The following is a 24555-nucleotide window of genomic DNA, read 5'->3' on the forward strand; positions in this document are numbered from 1 at the left end:
AGCAGTGCGCTTGCGTGGCCCGCTGCGCAGGCGCAGGCGCGAGGTGGCCCTTGGCGGTCGAAAGGGGAATTCAAGGAGACGGGGGCGACGCGGTTGCGGGAGCCTCCTCGGGTTTGGGGCTACCGCCATCATGCCGGGGATAGTGGAGCTGCCTACTCTGGAGGATCTGAAAGTGCAGGAGGTGAGGCTCGTTCGGAAGCCAGGCAAGCGGGGCATAGGGCTGCAGCTTTTCAGGCCTGGGCCCAGCCCTGCTTCGTCTCACTGGACTGTGGGCCCCGGCTCCCCCCACGCAGTGCCTCCCCCACCCCCAACACAGACACAGGTCGCTCCCGGACTCCTCCTCCTCACCTCCGGGAATCGCCTCACCTCCACCCCATCATGCAGTGGCTCTGTAGCATTCTCCTCTCCTCCCCACTCTGACCCCCAGCGATTTGCTTGTCATTTACGTGAATAATAGTGGTACTTTTATTAAGCACCAGCCAGGGCCACTTTTTACTTTAATGTCCTTTAATACTCAGGGACACTAAATTCACTTCCCCGCGAAGTGAGTATACAACCCCGGGTTTTTACAGTCGAGCGAGAAAGACAGTCGCTTCCAGGTGGCCTCATCGGTATGGTGTTGGAGTGGAGCTAGGAAGGGGAAGCAAAAGGAGATGATACTGGAGAGTGGAGTTGCTAACAGCCCTGGGAGGGTGTTTGGTAATAGGACATTCATTTTTCAGGAGATATCATTGAATAATTGCCATATACACAGACGCTGGAGAATAAGAGAGATGGTCCCTGCCCTCAGAGAGCTTGTAATCTAATGGGGAGACAGACATAACAAGGCAGTTACAATATGGTGAAGTTTGTGCTATGAAGTGAAGACGAGAGGGTATATACAGATTATAGCAAATATGACCAAGCCTTGTCTAGATGTCAGGCAGGATGCTGATTAATTACTTCACATCCATTAATTCATCAAATCCTGCCAGCAGGACCATGAAGTAGGATATTACTGGTCTCTTCATGTGAAAGGTGCGAAAACAGGCCTGGGGCGTAGAAGTCATTTGCCCACGGTCATATAGCTAGTAAGTGGTGGAGCTGGACTGTGAATCCAGGTCTGAGTTTAAAACCCATGCTTTTAAACTCTTGTATTATGGGCAAAAGCTGAAAAGAGTGAGAAGGCTTAGCAGAATGTTTTGTGTCTGGGAGACAAGTAAGTGCTGTTTGATGTGACTCTCGGGTTGGTGGGAAGCTCAGCTGTTGCTGAGCCTGGAGAGAGGGGTACCTGAGACTGGTAGGACTGGGAAGTAACTTCTCCAAGGCCAGACTTATTTTATAAGTGAGGTGATGGGGAGAGGTGGAAGGTTTTAAGGCACAAGAGTGTCATGGCAGGACTGGGTAGTAGTAAGACTAGGCTACATAAAAGGAGAAGGAGGGCAACACTAAAAATTATGTGCCAGAAGTTAGGAAGTTAAGTTACTTTCATGACTTCACTTACTCTTAGATGCCTCTGAGAATGGCAACTATTATTTTCCTCAGATGAAGCACTTTTTGCTATGTTCAGGGACTTTATAGTAAGTGACATTTATTAAGTGGGGGCCTCCAGTATTCAGTCTTTGGTTTCTTGTCCCACAGTGAACCTGGGTTAGCCTGAGAGTGCCGTTTTTTTCATGGGAACTTTAATTTGGTTCAGCAAACATCCGAGGTTCAACTTCCTGCAAGTATTCTATATGTGGAATAAATTTGCCTTTAGCGTTCATACAGTTGAATTGAAATACAGATAATTACATAAATAACTACAAGACAAAGTATGTTTAAATGCTATGGAAGAGGGGCAGACATGGTTTAAGAGAAGAGAGCAGGATTTGAAGTTGGATCTAAATTCCAGGCCTAACTGCTCAGTTACCTTGATTAGTCACTTGTAGCATTTGCAGACATAGTTATTTTATTTGTAAGATGAAGTGATTCCAGCTGTATAATTCTCTGAGGCTATAAAGGGAACAGAGAAAGCACTTCTCGGGCATAATGTGAGACTTGGCTAAATGGCATTTGAAGAATAGCGTTTATAGGCCAAGACGGAGTAATGGGCTTTCTAAGCGAGGGTTAGATCTGAGCGAAGGTAAGGAGATGGGAAAATGCAGGGGTCCACAGATGGGTTCTGGGGACAGTGAGTTCAATGTTCTGAGACAGCAGCAAGTCCCTTTTTGGAAATGCCTTGGGTGAGAAGGCTGGATCCAGAGGGCTTTGAATACCCCGTAAAAAGTTTAGGCTTTATTCTGCTGGTAAGCCTGAATCCTTCCAGGGCTTTGTTGCTAATTTGTTTAAATGGAGTACAGTAAGAATTGCCTTTTAGGAAGATCACTCTGGCAGCTCTGTGAAGAGTGGATTGAAGGGAGGAAAAGAAAAGCAGGGAGATTAGTCTTGGTGGCTGTTGAAATAATGAGGAGGATATTAATGACCCCAACATAATTGGTGACTGCTCACAGAGCGAAAGAACAGATTTATCTGGAAGTCAGACTTAGCAGTGACTTAGGTATCAGAGGCAGGGAGGGTTGAAGAGTCTGTCAGATTTGTAACCTGACAGTGGGTCTGGGGAAGCCAGAGGGAGCAGATTTGAGAGACAAATTAAACACGTTTTGCACCTTGTTGACTTTGGAGTTACAACACATAAGCAGTCAAAAGCTTAGGCTGGAAACTCCCTGTACACATTGACAATTTTGAGTAGAAATAATAGTTAATATTTATGATGTGCTAGTCACTGTTCTTAATATTTTTATATGTGTTAACTTATTTAAATTCTCAGTAGTCCTATCAAATAAGTACGATTATCCCCCGTTTTCCATAAATTAAATGAAATGGAAGGCACAGCATAAATTAAAGACTGTAGAAAGAGGTGCAGACATGGTTTAAGGAAGAGAGCAGGACTGGAGGATTGGTTGTAGACTGTAAGACTTTTTCTGCCTCCCTTTTCACACCTGCAGATTGTATAGACCGGCTGTGCGGGGAGGCTGTTATGAGGGTAAATGAGGAAGATGCTGGAACTTTGTGTTCTTTGAGACAAAGGGAAGTGAATGAATTTGAGAGGATATTCACAGTAAGCAGCTGTGAAAGGATGTTGTTTCTGTTGGAACTCATCAGTCTTCGTGAAGAAGCAGGTGAGGGGAGACGGTGACATCCAAATTCCTTTGCCACCTCAGTGAAGGTGATGTAACGCAAAAAGGCCTGATTGAAGGTCACAGTCTGTGAATTCCAATTCTGCAGTTGCCACTGACCTGCTGTGTCATCTTGAGCACATCTCTTTCCCCAGGAAAGAGATTCGGTGAGTGGCTATTGTCTTTTATTTTCCTGTGACAGAGCATATTTCATATGCTCAACAACATGGGTGTGCCTAGATTTTTGATAAGACCTCTACATTGGTAGGAAAGTCAGGCAAGGAATGTCATAACTTTTTTGGACACGATAGCTGTGAAGGCATTTGAGTAATTAAATCAGCCATTTAAAGGCCTTGAAGGCATTTGTCAAGGAAGTAAATATAGCTAACTTAGTTTTTTAAGTATATTAAGCTTTAAAAAGTTTGAATCTTGATTTTTTTTTTTTAAAAGAGGGAGCACAAGTGCATGTGTGCAGGGGGGAGGGGCAGAAGGAGAGGGAGAGAGAATGCCAAGCAGGCTCCACGTCCAGTGCAGAGCCTGACACGGGGCTTGATCCCACAACCCTGAGATCATGACCTGAGCCAAACTCAAGAGTCAGACGCCTAACCGACTGAGCCACCCAGATGCCCCTGTCTTGATTTTTATTCTCTCAGCTCTTTACAGGTAGCAAGAGTATACCCCTCAATTAACTTAAATAAACTCTTATTATAAAGAATTTTAAGCAAATTTATTAGACTTGTCATGGCAGATTTCACTTGTATCATAAGTTTGTCTTTGCTTTGATAATTATAGCAGTTGTAATGTTAGTAGACATCATCCTAACTTTATTCTCCTCTTCCTGTAGTGTGTAGATGAATTACTATCTTCATCTTTCCTTGCCATTTATTTTATTAATAAATTAACCTAAGCTATGTGAAATTCATAAAAAATAAAATTATAGGGGCACCTGGGTGTCACATTCGGTTAAGCGTCTGACTCTTAGTTTCAGCTCAGGTCGTGATCTCAGGGTTATGGGATCAAGCCCTGTGTTGGGCTCCGCACTCAGTGGGGAGTCTGCTTGAGACTCTGTCTGCCCTTCCCCTCCATGCACACTCTCTCTCTCTAAACAAATCTTTAAAACATAAAATTATAAAATTTTTAGCATTATAAAAATAATTACAACATTATTCTTACATAAGAATCCTTAATAAAATATTTATGAATCAAATCCAGTAATATCTTAAAGCATAATACACTGTGGCAGACTAGATTTTATTCTCTCTATAATGGGAGAGTTTTGGAAAATCTGTTAGTGCTCTAAACTTACAGATTAATGAAAAAGAAACCCGAAATTTCAGTCTTTCCAAAAAGGACAGTAAAGAAAAGCCAATTCAGATTAGAAGGAAACTTCCTTACTGAGGAATATCCTAAGAACTATATCCCAGATAACATCAGCAAACGTTGTACCAAACTGTGCTTTAAAGTCTAGAAAAAGGCAAGGATGCCTATCAAAGCAATAAGATAGGAAAAAAAGAGGGAAAAAAGATACAAATATCAGAGAGGAAGGGAGGTAGTTTTTACTTGTAAATGGAGGTTTTTTTCTCTTAATCCTCATTAGTTTCATATCAGAGCTCACAGGAGTTCAGTAAGATCTGGCTAGAGAGGAGATACAGTGTACAAACAAGCAGTAACCAATTTGAAAATCTAATAGAAAAAAAATCCTATTAAGCTAGTATCAAAAATGTTAAAATACTGCGGAATTAAACAGAAACACACAAGGTTCCTGTATGATGGAAACTATAATTTTAACCAAAGAACATAAGAATGACTTGAATAAGAGGAGGGACATAATTTATTTTGGTGAGAAGGCATAATTCATGTAGTCTTGTTTCTTCTGTGAGTGTTGGATCCCCGGTGCCTGGCACATGACGAGCACTCACTAGCTACTTGTGCTAGACACTATTTTGGGTGCTTGATGCGCCACAGTAAACATGACATTTAATTATAGTTTCATTTAGGGAGAATTGATATCTTTAGTCTCGGATCTCTGTTGAAAAAAATCCCTACCCTCTTGGAGCTTATGTTCTAGTGGTCACACACACAGTGACCATTGATGATAACTTTTGTAAGGTCAGCAGAAGAAGATCCTCTGAGGAGATAAAATTTGAGCAGAGACCCAATATTGTAAACGTGCTCGTTCCCTTCTAATTTAATACATGACTAAGCTTTGTGTAGTTCCAATGCAAATTATTGGATGAGGGGGTTCATCTGAAAGAATAGCCAAAGTGGTTTTGAATGGGAAGAATGAGGAGGAGGGTGGTCCTCCCAGACAACAAACGTCCTGAGTTATAGTAATGAAGATGTTGTGGTGTGGGCACAGGAAAAGGTAGTACACAAAGGAGGCCAGCAGGACCCTTGCTGCAGCAGCAGTTAGAGGGGCCCTGGTCTATGTGCAGTCCCCTGTGAGTGAGCTGTAACTACACTGTTTCTCAAGAAAATGTCCAGGGAGGCAAGTGAGAGACTGACATAGTTATGGGGTGGCTACCTTGGATATAGTCCATAATTGTAAAAAATTCAAAGATTCTAGTACTTTATTATTAGTAATAACTTTCTGGACTGGATCCTGTCTTACTGATCCTTTCCAGTCTCATCTTCTGTGATTCTGTAGTCTTCTGGGAAATTTATCTATTCTATCACTTTTATTCCTGGAAAGGAGACTCATCAGAGCTCCCCAGAGTTGGGCCCTCCATCATCCTTCAGAGTTCCACTTTCTCTGTCAGAGAGCTAAGGGTTCTGTTAGGGCTGCCATTTCCTTATGTCTAAAATGGGGAGATTAATGTCAACCTAATGAGATTATTGTGAAGGTGTAGAAAATCACGCATGTGAAAGAGCCTTGTGATCTCTAAAGCAGTGGAGATCACAAAGGATTATTATGACAGCCCCCTTTCTTTAATTTTCGTGGTGGAGGCAGACCAGTGCTACCTTTGTGTTCCCTCTGTTTTGAGCAGCAGGAGGTGAAGATGAGGAAGTGATATCCTGGTCACAAATCTGCGGTCTGTTGCCCGCTGTTCTTTCCCCAGGTGAAAGTCAGTTCTTCGGTGCTCAAAGCTGCTGCCCATCACTATGGAGTTCAGTGTGATAAGCCCAACAAGGAGTTCATGCTCTGCCGCTGGGAAGAGAAAGACCCCAGGCGGTGTTTAGAGGAAGGCAAGCTCGTAAACAAGTGTGCTCTGGACTTCTTCAGGTACGAATCTTTCACATCAGTGCTGAGGGGCTGAAACATCTAGGTGTATGTATCCCAGTGAACATCCAGCTATTTAAGTGAAAGGAGAGTTTTAGTAGGAAATGCAAGACCTTGAAATCAGATAGACCAGAATAAGCCCACAGTAAATGATGCAGTTATTTGTGTTATTTGTTTTTATTATTTGGTGTGTTCTTTAATATCCATGAACCTTAATTTCCAAATTATAGAGTAATACCTACCTTATTCAGGATTGTTAGGGAAAATCTTTGAAAGTACATAAAACAACTCAGCACAGTGCTTGCTGACAGGTATTCACTAGATTGCTGTTACTACAGAACACTCAGTTACTATGGAGAGAAAAGTGTGTACAGAGTCAAGGTATTAAGTGGGCCATTATGCTTGATACTACAAGTAAAAAAAAAAAAATCCAGATTGTAATTGTAGAGAAATGTTTTGACAGACTCTATTAAAAGGGACAGAAGCTCCACTTGAGGGGAATTGGCTCATGTAACAGTAAAGTCCAGAAATAGGACTGGGATTGGGCAGGGCTGGAATCAAAGGGCTTACATAATTTCTTAACTACCTGGTATCTTTTTGCCTCTCTTCTCCTCCCCCGATCTCTTGGTTCTGTTTTTCTCTGTCAGGTTCATTTTCAGAGACTCTTTCCTTGCTGTAGCAGAAGTGGCCACCAGCCACTCCACGCTGCTGTGCCGCTTGCCTAGTAGACGTAGACCAGCCGTGCCAGTTGTCCAGTGGTATGAGCAGGGCTCCCTGGACTGAGTCTCTTTGGCCTGGCTGCTTGATTTCATATGCATATCTTTGAATCACGTGTGTTTCAGGAGACAAAATGCTGTGCCTGTTCAGGACTAAAGTGGGGAGTAGACTTAGATTCATCTAAACCACTTTGCTGAGAGATAGGGAGGGATTGTTCCCCAGAGGGAAATTAGAAGGACATTACAGAAGAATGAGGACTGACTGCTGGCTAGGCAAAACCCACAGATGTCCACTACAGTGACGGGAGAGGGAAAAATCAGATTTCCTTCACATAATAGCTGCTTTCCTTCTTTCTTGCTTCTGCTGTCTTTGTCCATATGCAAAGACATTTTTGTGCTTAAAGTCATAGTGTGTGGTTTGAAAATCATTTTTCACTGAAACTATTGGGAACATTCTTTCACATTGCTAGATTGTCTTCGTGATCGTCATTTTTAATGGCTATACAATATTCCACCGGAGGGTAAACCAGCCCTAATTTACCTGACCAATTCCTGTTATTAAACATCATTTTTAGGACGCCTGGGTGGCTCAGTCGTTAAGTGTCTGCCTTCAGCTCAGGTCATGACCCCAGGGTCTTGGGATCAAGCCCCACATCAGGCTCCCTGCTCCGCGGGAAGCCTGCTTCTCCCTCTCCCCCTGCTTGTGTTCCCTCTCTCATTGTGTCTCTCTCTCTCTCTCTTTCTGTCAAATAAATAAATAAAATCTTAAAAAAAAAAAAACACCATCATTTTTTATTCCGGTTTTTGATTGTTTTAGCTAAATCTGCAGTGATTACCTTTGTGTGTAGATCTTTTTCTTTTTGTAATTAATTCCGTGGCATAATTTTCTCAGCAGTGAGATTATTCTGTAAATAGGCTTTGAACATTATTTATGGGCCTTGGACTATAGTTGCCCTTTTTAAAAAAGTTGGGTCAGTTTATGCACGATATCTTTTTGTACCTTGCCAGCATTGCTTATTATTTAAGTATTTGATAGGTACAAAATGTTTTATTCTTGCTTGAATTTGCATTGGTTTGATTGCTAACAAGTTTGTGTTTCCTTTTAAAACTTTTCTAAGAACTTTGGAAAAGCATTTCTACTTTGGCCCAGAGGTAGTACATTTAAGTGGGCAATGTTTGGATTTCACAAGCAAGCTCCCGAGGTTCCCAGCTGCCTCCATGAGAGGAATTTCTCACTGCTGAAGTTGCTCTTTATAGGCGTTAGTAGGTAATAGTTGGGTGTGGGTAACAGGGTCCAGAACGGAGACTGAGTACTCCAGCAGTGCTAGCCGCCCTTCCACTGCCCCACGCTGGAGGAATAAAAAACTGGCGATAGAAACAGTAGCCCACTACCAGCGTGCTTCTCCAGGGAGGTGGGTGCAATTTTGTGTAGCATGGACATCCTGGTTAGTGAGACTGGAGGCAATTCTGAAAAGCTCCGTAGGGCTTTGCTGGTCCTCCTTCCTTCCTGTGCACACCCTGCCACCCACAGATTACTCTAGAATCCCCAGAAGGGTACATAAGAAGCTGGGAACATTGGTTGCTTCCTAGGAGGGAAACCCAGCAGGAACGGAAAGCAGATTTTTCACTGTGTAGTTCCTCCATCCCATCTCGGAGGTTCTTCCTGAGCTGTGTGAAGTAAGATTCCCATGTTGAGTGTAGCTAGATTCTTAAGAGTGTGGCAAGTAAGCACTTCCTAATCCTGAGTCCATTGGGGGAAGGAGGGTGCTATGCATTTCTTCCAGTGCCTCATGTATGTCTTTTACATTAAGTAATGGTATTTTATTCTTCCTTGAATTGGCATTTATTGGATTTCCAGCAAGGTTGAATGGTTAGAGAAGGGGAATTTTGCAAAATAATTGAGGCTTATCTCTTACACACAAAAGTTACTTTTTCTTTAACCATTTTTGGTGGTCACAAAATGAATTACATGCTACCTTGCTTCTTAACAGAGAACACCAAATATAATTTAACTTTCTTAACGACAGATTAATCTGTTTTTGTTCAGAGCATTAATAGAGTGAGGACTTTGAACTCTGAGGAGCATAGGGTAGTTTGTCTCTGCACTGAATGACCCCAGGATCTTCCGCATGTTAGTTTGTATATTTGCCTTTTATAATTGTCTCTTCCTTTGCCATTGTCTGTCACCTCTGACTTTTGTCAACATGCCCATCTCAGATTATGCTGCCTCTTCCAGGTTGGCTAAACTGATAATCTAGAATTGGATCTAAAGGAAAGAATAGATAGGCCCTAAGTGAGGATCTAAAGGAAAGAATAGATAGGCCCTAAGTGAGGAGTGTTCTATGGAAAATATACGTGCCTTAGACCGCGATCTTTTTGCATTTCAACTCATTTAGTTTTGCTGCATAAAGAAATTAGGTCTTCTTCGTCAGAAATCTTTTGCTACTTATTGGTTCTCAGTCTGAGGATCGCCAAGTTGTTTTGTAAGTGAGGTCAGAGCATCGACGCTCCTGCCTTCCAGAAAGCAAGGCTACGTATTTGTGGTCTATACTTACTTTTCCGCACTTGTCTGTTTTTCATTATTTTGCAAGGAGCTCCCCTAACACTGCCTTCTCTTGCAGGCAGATAAAGCTTCACTGTGCGGAGCCTTTTACAGACTATTGGACCTGCATTGATTATTCCAGCCTGCAGCTATTTCGTCGCTGTCGCAAACAGCAGGCTAAGTTTGACGAGTGTGTGCTGGACAAACTGGGCTGGGTGCGACCTGACCTGGGGCAGCTGTCCAAGGTAAAAAGTCTCCTCCTGGGGGGTCTCGCCTTCTCACTAAGGGGTGGGTAAGGGCAGGAGGTGGTCAGAAAAGGGTCTTCTGTGAGTACAGTTACGATGGGAGAAACCTGTATTTACCAAACAGGTTAATGAGGGAGTGATTATACACAATCCAGAAGGGAGTTTATTTAATAGAAATACTCCTTTAAATAGATCTTCCAGCCTGTGCAGGTTTGTTTTTGTTTAATTAGCTAATTGGAGAATAAAAGGGAGTAGATGAGGATAAGCACAGTGTTGGGGGGTCACTGGCAGTTGAAAGCATTGAACTTACCGTGGGATTCAGAGAGGAAATAGGATCGGGGGTATGCCAGATTCTTCAGGCCAGATTTATCAGTACCTAAGATTTTTAAAAGTATATCCCTGTAGTTTAAAAAGCATGTTTTCCTACTCGTTGTCCTATATTTCCTGTCTCAGTCATGACACCACCATCTCTTGAAACGTCAGAAACCTGAATGTCTTTTTTCCTTCATGTCCCACTCTTTCTCCCTTTATACAATCATCAATTCCTGTAGGTAAGCATTTCCTGGATTAGTTTTTGAGTCCTCTCACTGTCCCCACATCTTGAACAGGAGTTCTTAACTTAGGCTATGTGAATGTCTGGGAGGGGAGGGTGGTACAGTTCAGATTTTAGAAGACCTTGTATCACCTGAAATTGAAGAATTTAGGATTATAATTACATCTTCACTATAGGCATAATCTATATGGAAAATAAATGTCACTTTCTTTTTAAAACTTTTCAGGGGCTTGCTCTTGTTTGCAGTATTCTGACTTACAAGGTCCTTTGTGAGCTGACCTACCCTGCTGCTGCCTTTTTTTTTTTTTTTTCTTTAGAGAGGGGCGGGGTGTGGAGCAGAGGGAGAAGAGAATCTCACGATTCTCACTCAGGGTTCAATCTCATGACTCTGAGATCATGACCTGAGCCGAAATCAAGAGTCAGACACTTAACTGACTGCACCACCCAGGCGCCCCTGACCTACCCCTGCTTCTTGAGCCTCATTGTCATCCATTGCTTCTGGGACAGATAGGTGTCAAGGTGTGGAGGGAAAACTCAGGTTTGAATGGAAGAAGATAGTATTACTGAATCACTATGGGATCCTGAGCAAATTGCTATTTCCTCTCCTACCACATGTACAAAACAGGACCAGAATTCATCCCTAGTTTTCTGTGAGGATTAAGCTAGAGAGCCTCTGTGAACCTGCAGCCTAATGTCTAGTGCATAGGTCCGTAGTTAACCTTTGTTCCCTTCCCTTTATATAGTATCTATGGAGAGTTGGATCTTAAGCTGGATGTCAGTAGTAGATGAATGACTTAGCAATTTTGTTGTTGTTTTTTTTTTTGTCCAGCTTGATTATCTTCAGATGTCTTCTTTTGCTGCCCTGAACAAATAAATCACTTTAAATTGTTGATAACTCTGTGTTGGAAAGTGGTGGGACCCACACATTCACTAATGAAAACAACCTTTTCTCATTTCTGTCTCTGATCAAAGGAGAATTAACAAATCATGCTGTTAAGAAAGTATATAGATTCCTGAATTTTTGTGTTTACGTTTTTAAAAACCCACAAAATATTGTCCTCTTTTCAGAAGCTTATTTCTTTAAGAGGATTATCAGTTTTAGTCATACTTAAAATCAGAATCCAGTCTCTTTTTAGAAAGGTGATGACCAGCTGGATAAGGCCTAAATTTTAGCTGCATTCTGCTTCTACCAGGTTTCCCTTCTCCCCCCTGTGCCCCTGGCCAGTTTCTACTCACTCTCCTGCCCTCAGCTTCAGTGTCAATGTCCTTTGACGTTTCCAACCTTCCTAGGCTGTTGCTCTCTCTCACCCATAATTCCACCATCCTGGCAAGGTTAACATTGAAAATAACTTATGGAGCCCCTGCTGTATATCGGGCACCTGACCGTGTAGTATCCTAATTGCACTGTGAGCTTATAGCTCTATTGGAGAGATGGGGAATTGAGGGTTGAGTAGGTTGCCCAAGGTTGTGTATTAGCAATTAGTTTGACCACATGCTTCTCCTCCTTTTCTCTTTTGGTATGGTACAGAAGAGGAAGTTGTTTTCTTGTTCTTCCCACAATAATTTGTCCTTTTAAGGGGTCTGTTCATTGCTTTAAGTTTGAGAAACATTTTTCTAGATTTATATCATACATACCTTGAATTCCTGAAAGGAGCCACCATGCCAGCTGGAGGCATTTGGAGTAACTCTTTTAAGCAATAAGGAACCATTAATGATCTGTGTGGCGGAGAGATGAGAATACTATTCTAAGAACAAACGACGACTCTGGACCTTTAGACAGAAGACTTGGGTCCCAGCTCCAGCTCTGACATGTAGTGTGTATCTTTATCATGGACAGGTTAGCCTCCCTGGTCCTCACCTGTGAACTACAGATAATAATGCCTCATGGCGTGGCTATAGTAATAATTGTGCTATTGTGTTCCTGAAAGCTCCATTCACAGTAAATCTTTTTTGGATTTATGCATATGGGAAGACTAATCAGTCATATCACATGGAGTGGCTTGAAGATGAGACCACTACGTAACAACACTGTTAATAACTGTGGCCTTGTCTTTCCATTTCTCTGCATGTTTCCTCATCTTTAAAGTGAGAACAATTTCTGCTGGGTTTCTGGTGGAGATTTTGTGACCATCAGAGCTGATGTGGATGTGACCACCTTCCATCTCTCTCCCTGTTACCATCGTGTAGTGCTACACCATCTTGCCAGGCCTCTTGGCTTGGCTCTCCCAGTTCTGGTCCTGCCCTTCTCTAATCTAGCTTCTGTACCTTCCACCCTGCAGACATGCTTGAATTGCTTCCCTGCTTCAGTGGCACCTATTACCATTGGATTAAAAATCAAACACTTCACACGTCATTCAGTACCCTTCATCATCTGGCCCTGACTACCAGTGTAGTGTGTTACTTAAAATCACAGACTTTGGAGTAGTAGGCAGATCCAGCTTTGAGTACTAGTTTTCCCACTATTAGGCAGGTGGCCGCGGGGAACCTCTGCAAAATGATCTCATGGGAGTGTGAAAATGAAATGGAATAAGGTGCTCAGTATCGTTTCTAACAAGTGCTTGTTTAGTGCTTCATTTCCCACCACTATTCAAGCAATCTTTGCTTTGGCCATTCTAAAGATACGCCTCTCTGTGTTCACATGTACTGTTTACTTGGAATGTCTTTCTCCTGCTAATCTTCCTGCCTGGCTCATGGGCATCCTTTAAGATGAAGCTAAAGGTTACCCCCTCTGAAATCGTCCAGCCCCTGGCCTTCAGGATGGGTTACATGTGCAGAGTCCTTGCTCTGAATCCTAAGTCCCAGCACTTCGTTCATGCCTCAGTTGTGATAATTTGGTTGGGAAGTCTTGGTTGATTTTCGTGTGTGGCTCCCTCAGTAGACTGTGAACCCCTTGAGGACAGTGTGTATCTTGTTCCCTACTGTATCCCTAACTTACACCACGTGGAATGCCCCCAAAGAAAGCTTTCTTGAATATTTGTTCAAAGGTCAAATGAGTCTAAATGTGGTTTACTGGGGCTTGAAAAAAGAGGGGTAGTTGGGGCAGCAGGAGCAGAGAGGAAACGCTGGGCGGTGTGTTCTTGGTCTCAGACTGTTCCACCTGACCTCAGCCTTGCTTCTGTCCTCCCCGCCCCCCCCACAGGTCACCAAAGTGAAAACAGATCGACCTTTACCGGAGAATCCCTATCACTCAAGAGCAAGACCAGAGCCCAACCCTGAGATAGAAGGAGAGCTGAAGCCTGCCAAACATGGCAGTCGCCTTTTTTTCTGGACCATGTAAAGATGGGTCCATGGCCCACACTCAGTCACATGCCCAGACACCCACTGATGAAATTCCCATGCAGTTTGCATCGACTGATAGAGTGTTCTTTCCGGGATCACAAACTTAACAAAAAAGTTAATTTATGTGACTTGGCAGTTATTCTATACCATTTCCTGGCCATTAAAAATTTTAAAGGAAACAGTTGTATTTTATTATGTTTTATATAACCTTTTGGCCTTTAAAGATGACTTCCCTTTGCTTGTTCTTCTTGTGGTCCTGCCTGTTCCTCTCTCTTCGCTTTAAGTAGGCGTTCACCTACTAACAGGGAGCCACGTTTGATCAGGCAGAAATGTCTGTGTAAAGGGAAGGCCCTCTTACCTGTCTGTGTTCACGCATTTGGAAGTCTTACCTCTCTCCCCATCCAATATCTCAGACAAATAGCTTTCCCTAAAGGTCGTACAAGGGAAGCGTCCAAGATAGGAGAAGGGAAGAAATGTTTGAGCCTTGTGACTCAGGCCATGGGAGGGGCCTCCTGGCTGGGTGTTCGGCAGTCTTGCTCAAAGTTTCTTAAAGAACCAAACTTCCACCACTTCCCCTTGATATCCCATCCTCAAGCATTATAACCCAGATGTTTTTCCTGATAGACAAGGGAGGTGGAGGCTGAGCTTCCAGCTCCAAAGCCAGGAAGTCGGGAGGTCTGAGTGTCAATTCCAACCTTGGGTGTGTTCCTTAACCTCTTGTGAGAGGTTGAATTTGAGGACAAACTAAAGGCAACATGCTTATCTACCTCCTGGGCAGGTTAAAGCCACAAGTATTTATAAAGCTCTGGTTCAAAGCACTATTATGTGGTTATTTTCCCTTTCATTCAGTTCCTTTTTCACTACCAGGCTATTTCCTCTACATCTGACTGGGTCGCTCTACACCCTTCTGCTGGTGGCCTTCAATTGCACATGGCCCTGCATAAGTCCTTAGCAGCTCCCTGGGCCTTGGTTTCCCTTTGTGCCGCTCTAAAAAGCAGAGTTGTCCTGTAAGCCTTTCCAGAGGCCTTTCTAACTCCCACTCTAGAGATTTCCAGGCAGGGAGAGTGCTGGGAGGCATTAGAGGAGGTATAGGGCCTGTCGCCCAAAGTGTCAGCACAGTTCAAAGACAAAGCTCTGTGTGTTCGGCCTGGCCCCTTCCCCACCCTAGTCCTGCCCCAAGGTTGGGAACACTTTGGGTGAACCTCACTCTCACCTGTTCTGCAAAAGTTCGGCTGCCTTTGCCTCATTCTTGAATTTAATGTAGAAAAAGAATAGAATCTTGAAATTTAAAAACAGCTAAGGCGACATCTATTAACCTGTTGGTGGCCCGGTAGTTGGGAGTCACCCCTGGTGGGGAAAGTATGAGCATGTTCACAGACTGGCATTTTTGTGACACCTCAAGCTATGTGTTGCTTCCTAGATTCTGCAAAAGAAGCTGGGACCTGCATGAGTAATAAATATTCACTGAACATGATGCATCGTGCCAAGTGCTTCACATGTGTCAACTCTCAGTGCTCAGCTTTTGAAAGAGTTTCTATTTGTCATGTCCATTTCACAAAGGAACTCTAGCTTAGCGAGAGGTGGAGGAGCCCCAGTCCTCATGAGAAATAGCTGATAATGGGGTGCAGACGAAGACTGGCTCCAATTGCCACGCTTGCTCTTCGAAGTCAGTGGTTCTCAGCCTTGGATGCACGTTCAAGTCACCCGGAGACCTTCAAACACCCATGTCTGGTTCCTGCCCCCGGAGATTCTGATTTAATTAGTCTGCAGTTTGACCAGGGCCTGGAGTTTTTGAAAGCTCTCAAGGTTATTCTAAGGTCCAACCAGGGGATAGGGTCATTGGCTGTACACATGAAGCAGATCCAGGTTAAGCGCTACTAAGTAGGAAGTGGCTAAGCTGAGATTTAAACCCAGCTGCATCTGGTTCCAAAGTCCATACTCTTAGTATATACCACTGCATATAAGTCAGTCACATGAGGTCTTCTTAAAATGAAGATTCTGGTTCATCTGGTCTGGAGTAGGTCCTGAGATTGCTAGTAAGCTTCTTGTTGGTGCTGATGCTGCTGGTCCGTGGACCACACTTTGGTTAACAAGGGATGAAAGCACACCATCTTTCTGAGTGGAGGATCTATATCTAATGAATCTATCCTGCTGCATTGTCTAGCACCAGGTCCTCCCTGATTGTTAATTCACCTTTTTAGAATCAGAGCAACAAGTCCTGAGCTGTTAATGGCTGCAAATTCAATTGTAGGATGTTTTAACTTTTGCCCAAGTTGGACAGAAGTTCTTGCCTTTCTCCCTCCCCACGTTGCTTTGAATTCCTTGAACAAAGAAACTAACGTTTGGCTTTCCTGTATTCTTGATGGAATAACACCACATCATAGCCTTCTAGGACCAAAGAGTCTTTAAGTAAAGATAGAATCCCCCAGTCTCTCAGAACAAACGTGTCTCTCAATTTCAGTAGGTAAAAGGTCCCAGAACAACTTGAAAGCAGTTAGTGTGAAGGATCTCTGAGCAGGGCTTCAAATAATAAGAAAATTTTCCTGCTGGTTCAGCTTGAGAATAATGAGACTAACTCCTCCCATTTCCAAAGGAAGTTTATCTGCCCCTTTTCCTCTGCCCAGCCTGTTCCTGTCATCCCTATCTGAGTGAATGGTGTCTCCATCCTTCCAGAGTCAAACATGAGATGCACCTTTTGACTCCTGCTCACTCCTCTCCATGTTCCAGTCCAACACGCAGCCCTTTTGAGTTCCCTCCATAATCTCTCACATTTGTTACTTTCACTTCCATCTCCCTGTCACTGTCCTAGCTTGTTTTTGTTCCCCTTGCCTGGATGGTCGACACTACTTCCGAATGGGTCTCCTACCGCCCCCTCGCCCTCCAGTCCATCATCTGACTTGCTGCATGTACCTCTGCTGCTCCAAAACCTTCAGTGGCTCCCAAGGGGCTGTTGACTAGAACCCGAATCCTTACTGGCATTCTGACACTCCATGATCTGGCCTTAGCCTAGCCCATCTCCCCACCATTATCTTCTCCTTATCATGTGCCCTACAGTCTCCCAAATGCCATTCCTCAGTAGTGTTCTCTGGTTTCCAAATCATCACTGATGCTGCCATCCACTTGCTGGGAAACAACCCTCCCCCATCTCTGCCTCTTGAAAGTCTACCCATCTCTCAAGGCAAAAACGGATGCTATTTTCCCCAGGAAGTGTCCCCTTCCTACAGCCTGAAGTGGTCTTTCCTGCCCCTTTGTTCCCATGACACAGTATAACATGCAGGTTGAGCACAAGGGATCTAGAGTTGGGCTGTCTGGATCTGAATCCAGGCTCTCTCCAGAGTCTGACCGAGATACCTGCAGCTTCCTCCCCCACCGCTGTTCCCCCCAACTCGATCCGTACTGGACCCTGCTCTCCGCCATTTCAGACACCTGCGCCCTTCCTCATGTGCGCCCTCTGCCCCAAAGTTCTCCCTCACCTCTTCTTGGTGAGCCCTTCCCTCAAGATGCAACTCGAATTTGTCTCCGTTGTGAAACATCCCTCAACTACCCCCAGAGTGAACCACACCTTCCCTTCCTCCACGTTCAAGAGCATCTTGACCATTACAGCTGTTGTACTCCTTGTGAGCAAGAATTGCATCCTATTTTCCACAGCATCTACTTCGTGTCATGGTGGCTGGTGGATATTCAATGCTTGATAACTTTGCTGGATGAATGTTATTCAGCCATTGGCCTCTCCAATGGGAGTAGCTTAGTAACCCATAAATGTGTATCCCTTTGTGTAGAATAAACATGAGAGTGTTTTCTTTTCAAAGAGAGGCTCTGGTTTCTACTGTAACGATTTAGCACCATTGGAGAAAGAAGGAAACCGTCAGGTTTTTTGCCCCCCCCCCCCTTTTCTTTCAAAAAGAGCACAGAAATCTCTGTCACAGTCTCAGTAAAAATGCTGTCTGTGAACTAAAGGGAGAATGCATAAAAGGTCAGATTAGGCTATGGTAATAAGAAATATAATTGCATGCTGGTATTCCTTTAATTTGAGGGTTGAATGCAAATTAAGCAGGCATGCCCTTTCTGGAAGCCTTGTTTTAATCAATTCTGCTGCTCTGGTGGAAGAGTTGAAGCTAAAATGGATGATAATGTTTCTTCCATTTGCCATCTGAAACTACGGTATTAGGTGATGTGACAGTAGTTTGATGTACAGGCTTTATTCATTCATCCATCCATCCATTCATTCATTCATTCTGATTGTCTGTTGACCATGCAGCCCCATTGTGTTGCTGGGTTCCAAGGATCTGAGGTTCCCAGTGGTGAAGTCAGCCCCATGAACTTTCAAGTAAAACCTTTGACAGCTTTTCTTCTCTATCAGTGTGATGGGCAGAGGGCACAGTTGAGGGTGGTGAGGGGGTCCTGTTCCCAGTTCCATCTCTTACCTTGTTGTGTGGCTTTGGCAAAACACTTTTCCCTCTGAGTCAATTTCTTTAGCTGTAAAGTGAAGTATTGGACTAAGATGGTATCCAGGCTCTTTTCCTTGCCAAGAGTTATATGAAACGTTTCTCTGCTAGTCAACTTGTTGGGGGAGATGGTGGAGTTTTATTGATTAGATCTAATCGCCTGAGCAATTCATTCTGGAAATTTCACTAAAATGAGAAGGGCATTTCAGGCTTTGTTTTAAAAAAATCACCCACAGTGGCATTTAAATGACATGATGTGGAAGAGGTTAAGGGAGTTTTATCATCTATTTAGAAATTGTTTTCTTTAACTTTCTTGTTATTTTGGCTGAGTTTGTTCAGAGGATTATTATGAAGGCTTTGCACTTAAGAGTTAAGGGAGGAACCTTTGGAGACCATCCCCTATTTGGACTGCCTTCTGATTGCCAAGTCCAATCTGAAGCACTCTGCCCTTGTGGATTCGGACTGGCTGACACTGGAGGCTGGGGCAGTGTGGAGGGCTGGAGTGGGGAGGGTCACCTGGGGGAGCAGGCAGCAGCACCTGGAATATGAGAGGGGACTGGACATTGGAAGCCAAAAGGCCAGCAGTGGGATAACCTGAGACAGAACCAAGGCAGTGTGGTTGGGAGGCAAACATCCTAATAGAGTCACCTACAAAAGCTATGAGCAGGCAGTATGCAGAAGAGAACATCAGAATGGCCAATAAACTTAGGAAAAGATGATTAACCTCAGGAGTAGTCAGAACAATGCAGTTTAAAGCCATAGTGAGATGCCATTTTATTAGTTCAGCCAAACCCTGAAAAGTATTGACCCAGATGCGTGTGTGTGAGGGGGTGGCTGTTCTCCTAGCCTGGGGGCGGGAGCATAAATGGATTCATTAATACGTTATGTTGGGAGGACAATTTGCTCCATCTGCCAAAACACAAAGTATGTGTAGCATTCCACATTTGTAAAAATGTATACGACAGAAGTGCTGATTCAAGCGTCTTAAGATACGTACATGAATGTTCATCACAGCATTATTTGTAAAATATGGACAGAGAGAGAGAGAAACAACCTAAATGTTGGGCAGTGGGGGCAAAGCAATTGCATGACTTGCAACAGAACCATACCGTGCGATCATGGGCAGCTGGGCAAAGGCCTCAGATGGTTCTCTGCGTTGCCTTGGGGAGATTTCTAGGAGATCCGACTCCCTTATGTGTCAGATTACATGGTAATGCTCTGCCTACTGGTCTACATCCCTTTCTTGACTTGAGCTTCCCCAAACCAGAAGCCATGTGTATTTTCTCTCTGGCAGAAGCAAAATTGAAACCCTGATTGGCTCCAAAACCTGGGGTCATTGCTCCGCATGGAGCTTTGAGTTAGGAGTTGGGGAGTGACTAGAAATGGAGGTAGGACGAGGAAGAGGGGAGGAGAGGGGAAGGGAGGTGACTTGCCCAAGACCACAGAGCCCTAGGCTTCCTTGGCAAACAGGGTCCGGGAGGCTGCTCTGGCTGGTGCCTAATGAAGTGCTTCACGCCTCTGCGGGATGGAGAAACACACCTTATGTCTTTGAGGTTTAGTGTCCTCCCCTGAGAACTGAGGACAGCCACAGTGCTTCCCTTCCAGGCTGGTTTTGCTGATTCAGTAACAAGATGAGTGTACATCGTCTGGTACCACGTAGGTGTACAATGAACGTGACCCTTTTAAGGTGACAGGTGCACCTACAGTGGGGTTGTGAGGCAAGCTGGACCGGCAGTGGAGCCTAGGTTTTCTAGAGAAGCAGGACACGATACCCGCCTGAATGGCAGCCCCCGGCACTGTGTTCCCTGTGAGTCAGCTTTGGGCTAATTGGTGGACAATGGCGCTAATGAAAAGGCCATGTTCCTCGACAAAAGTACCCACCCAGCTCCCAAGCCTGGAGACAGCTTGAACCAGTTGAGTGGCTCTCAGCTTTTGGGGAGGGTTCCAGCCTGCTGGTGGACTGGGGATGCAGACACCGTCTCGTGCCAGATCTGGCCTCCCTCTCCTTGCCAAGTCCAGTGCCAGGAATCGAGTTGGGTACTGGTCTGTCTCATGGAGCATGAGAACTGGCAGGACCTTAAGCACCAGTAAATTCCCTTTACTTTACAAATAGGGAAACTGAGGCCCACAGATGGGAAGGGCTCTGATAATCGCAAAATTAGAACTGAGTCTGGACTTCTGACTTGCCCACCCTGAGCTACCTGTGGGGCTGCAGCCAGATGGGAGAAGGTTGTGCAGAGCTGGATGTGTGGGCAGTGGTGGGGGAGGGGTTTGCAGATAGGGAACCATGTGAGCAAAGGTATGGGGGGGCGCTGTGGAGGCCTATTGAGGAAACAGTTGTAACAACAGCTAACATTTATTGGGTGCCTGCTCTTTGTCAGGCACTGCACCAAATATTTTACATTTATTGGCCCATTCATTCTTCATAAGGATGCCATCAAATAGGCATTCTTGTTTTTCCTGTTTTGCTTTATTTTATTTAATTTTTTTTAAAGATTTATTTATTTGAGAGAGCGAGAATGAGAGAGAGAGAGCACATGAGAGGGGGGAGGGTCAGAGGGAGAAGCAGACTCCCCACTGAGCAGGGAGCCTGATGCGGGACTCCATCCCGGGACTCCAGGATCATGACCTGAGCCGAAGGCAGTCGCTTAACCAACTGAGCCACCCAGGCACCCCCTGTTTTGCTTTATTTTAGAAGAAACTGAAGCTCAGAGAGACCATGTCATTGTCCCAGGTCACACAGCTCCTAAATGACAGCACTAGGATTCAAACCCGATTTTGTCTGACTCTCAAACTGTCAGTCTTTACCAGTCTTAACCCACGATACACATCCCACGTGCGTGTGGAAATGCTCGGCACGTAGTAGGCTTGAAAAATGTGAGTTGACAATTTCCATGATTCAGAGTCCAAGTCACATTTTTCAAGCGCCTCCTACGTGCTGAGCATCTCCTCCCGTGCCCTCCGTGTGTGGTAGTGCTGGTTACTACTACTGTTGTTACTACATCCTCTGGTTGATGTGTGGGTTCTGCTGGGTGAGGATATGCTCCCCAAGTTTCTGATGGGAGCTGAGGCCCAGGGAAGTCAGGTGGCCTGCCCACAGAAACCCGGCCGGCTGGGGACAGAGTGAGACAGCAGACTCAAAGAGATAAGCGTAAGGGACAGCCTGGCCAGGTCTCAGGAGGTGGGGAGGGATGGGGCAGGCCCAGGCCCAGGGCAGCAGCCCCTTCCTGGCTTCCTGACAGCACTATTGTTTGAAGCCGGTTCTTGGACATCCAGGAAATGGGCGACATCACTCCCAACCAAGGAGAGGAAGCTGCTTGAATGTTTCAGCTCCGCCTCACACGCTGGCCCTGCGGCTGGAGACGGGAGCCGGGCCAAGGCTGCCTGACCCCCCTCCCCTGCTCAGCCGGGCCACCCAACCCCCACCCTGGTGTCTGGTCTGCTCCTGCACCTCTGCCAGTCCACACCAAGCCCTGGCAGCCCGGACCAGCAGACCTGCCTGCCCTTGGAGGCATCTCCAGAGCGCTCCTGAAGCCCCTCTTTCTGAGGTCCGCAGCCCCTTGCATCCTATGGGTTGGGACTCGCCTCCCACCATGCCCCATGCAGGATGGGAAGCTGCACCTTTAATTCTCCAGCACCGGCTCTGCCGTATAGGGCCTCAGTTTCCTTATCTGTATGGAGGCAGAATTGGTGAGCTAGGGCCGGTCTGGGTCAATTCAAAGGGCACTTTCACCTCTGATGCTCTGGAATTCTGAGTCTAAGCATCTTTCTGCCTGGATGAGGGGAAGGAGTGCCGTGGGTGGCACCTGGGGCCTCAGAAAGAGGAGGGAGAGGAGTTCAGGGGACAGAGCTCTCACTGAGGGTGGAACAAGGCGACCAGGCAAAGCAGAAATCAAGGATGATTCTTTCCCTTGGGCTCTGGAATCAGCCTGGGTTCCAATACCACTTCTGTCCCGTCTTGGCTGTGTGATCTTGAGCAAGTCACTCCACCTCTCTGAGCCTTTGTTTTCACATTGTGAGATGCACACAGGAAGACATCATTTGCAGAGTGGTTGTGGCAGTTAAACAGGGTCACAGGCACAACAGGGGCATCAGGCACATGGCAAGCATGTGGCGCCTCTCCCCTCACTTGGGGGATGTTTCTGGCAGCAGTTGGAGTGAGGTGGAGAAACAGACACTGCAGTGTCCGAGTTCAGCAATCAAAGCTCTGGGGGAGCTGGGAGAACAAAGGTGCTGTTCTGTTTCCTGACTCCCCAAGAGAGTGGGGAGCCAGGCCCAGCCATTGGTGGCAGAGGTCTGTACCTGGCATTTGGCAAACTCGCAGGTCCCTGTTGCCCAGGGTTGTATGTACCATGAGATGGTCTGGACACAGAATGGAAACACAGCCTGTATGAGTGGCATGTGCCCTTGGGGTCACCTGCTGCACCTGCTAGTTCAGTGAAGCCACGAGATGGATGGCACAGGATTCCCCCTCCTGAGGTCACAGCACCAGTCAGGACTGGAACCCGGGCCTCCTGCCTCCCAATCCGAGGCTCTTTGTACTTGAGGAGGGCCCTGGGATCAGAGAAGCCCCGCTTTACTCCGCAGCTCCAGCCCAGGAGATGAGAGTCAGACTCTTGTCAGGGAATAGAAGGGAGGCAGAGTTGCCTGTTTTTATGCTAGCAGAGAAAAGATGGACCCAAGCCCTATCCCTCCCAGAGAGCTTTTCTCCTGGGCTCCCCAGCATTCCTGACCTGCCCCAGCCAGCAGGGGCCAGAGACTTTGAGCCTTCTCTCCACCTCTTGGACCTCAGGCTCCTCTTCTGTTAAACTGACGTTAAATATTCTTCTCAAGGGCTTCTGTGAAGCAACAGATGGGAAGCCCTCTGAAGCCCTGTAAGGGTGAGGGGTTGTTGTAGACCTTTCATTTTGATAATAGCATTAGTTGAGCACGCAATTTGTGCCACATCATTGCCCCAGACCCCACAGCAACCTGTGAGGAAGGCATCTCACAGGTAAGGAAACAGGTGCAGAGAAAGGAAGGATCTCTCCAAGGCCACATAAGGTACCAGGGGCTTATAAGAGACCAGAACTCCAGTCCCTGGTTCCAGTCCGAGAGAGCCCTCTCCCAAATACTCTGCTGTCCCGGCCTGGCAGCTCTGCCATGCTATGCTGGGGGCAGGGAGGGGAGGACGAAGAGAGGAGGGGGTGGGTTAGGAGCCCCCCCAGCCCCCCACCATGGGGAACAAATCTCCAGGAAGCCCAGCGGGTGGCTGGGTCCCAGCGCTGATTGCAGGAGATGGCACCAGGGCCAGGCGGTTGCCATGGCGACTTCCTGAATGCAGCGCTGTTCCCGCTGAGGCTTTGGGAAGGGAAGACATACCTGGGCAGCCCCTGCACTGGTTCAGCCTCTCTGAGGGGGAGGACACACGGGTCTGTGGCAGCACAGAATCCACACACACACGTGAGTGAGCTATGGCAGCAGCAAGCATGTAGCTGGAGCGAGCATACACATGGGCCTATGATGCAGAGATCCACTTGGGACTGGGTGCAAACCTTCCTGACAGTGAGCAGATCTTCTAGGGATGGGAACCAGTGAGAGAACAGGAGTCTTGGCAGAGGGAACAACAGGGAGGCGCTTGAGAGCAGTCAGGGTGCAGCTGGGCAGAACGAAGTGGGGTGGGGTCAGATTACCTGGGGCTCTGCATGCCAGGCTGAGAAGCATGGACCTTCAGCTGGAGGCACTGGGGAGCCAGAGTGGGCTTGGAGGCAGGGAGTTAGCATGGTAGGACCTGAGATCCCACCAGCAGCCCATGCAGGATTAGTCAAAGGCAGGAGAATGAAGGCAGGGGGACCAGGGTGGAGGCCGAGCTTCCTTACTTAATGGCTCTATTTTTTAAAATTAGCATTTATACTTTCTAACACATATTTATAATATTTATTGCTTGTTATCTGTCTTCCCCACTAGGAGCAGAGGGATTTGTCTGCTTTGTTCACTGATGTATATCAAGCACCAAAATGAGTGTCTGGTACATGGTTTTCAGTAAATACTTGCCGGATGGATGGATGGATGGATGGATGGATGGATGGATGGATGAATGAATCCTGGGTAAGTGTGGCAGAAGGGATGGAGAGAGGTGTAGGGCCTGAGAGACACATACAAGGTAAAGTGGTTGGTTGGATGAAGGTTGAGTTGGTCAGTTGGTGGACATGTGCGTGAGGCCCCCTCTGAGTTGGCGGGTATGGCCCCATACAGGTGCTTTCTAGTCCATGAATGAGGCCGTGGGGTGATTCCAGGTGGGCTACAGGATGCTGGGACCATGAAGGACTGGAGGGTCAGATGGGGAAACTGAGGTAGACCCCACGAGCCGTGCAGTGGGCCTGAGTGCCCTGGGGCGGGTGGGGGGGAGCCTTAGGGTCACCATAGCTGAATGTCCAGG

At 46.0% G+C, this 24555-nt stretch overlaps 1 protein-coding gene across 1 annotated transcript; it reads left to right on the forward strand.

Annotated features, from left to right (window-relative positions):
* Nucleotides 1-18: 18 nt before the first annotated feature.
* NDUFA8 (NADH:ubiquinone oxidoreductase subunit A8) lies at nt 19-13871 on the forward strand. Its single transcript, XM_027614539.1, has 4 exons — nt 19-181; nt 6197-6360; nt 9695-9860; nt 13553-13871. The coding sequence occupies exons 1-4, from the start codon at nt 131-133 to the stop codon at nt 13688-13690; spliced, it is 519 nt and encodes a 172-aa protein (XP_027470340.1). The 5' UTR covers nt 19-130; the 3' UTR covers nt 13691-13871.
* Nucleotides 13872-24555: the final 10684 nt, after the last annotated feature.

Source organism: Zalophus californianus, chromosome 13, assembly GCF_009762305.2.
Source record: "Zalophus californianus isolate mZalCal1 chromosome 13, mZalCal1.pri.v2, whole genome shotgun sequence".
NCBI lineage: Eukaryota > Metazoa > Chordata > Mammalia > Carnivora > Otariidae > Zalophus > Zalophus californianus.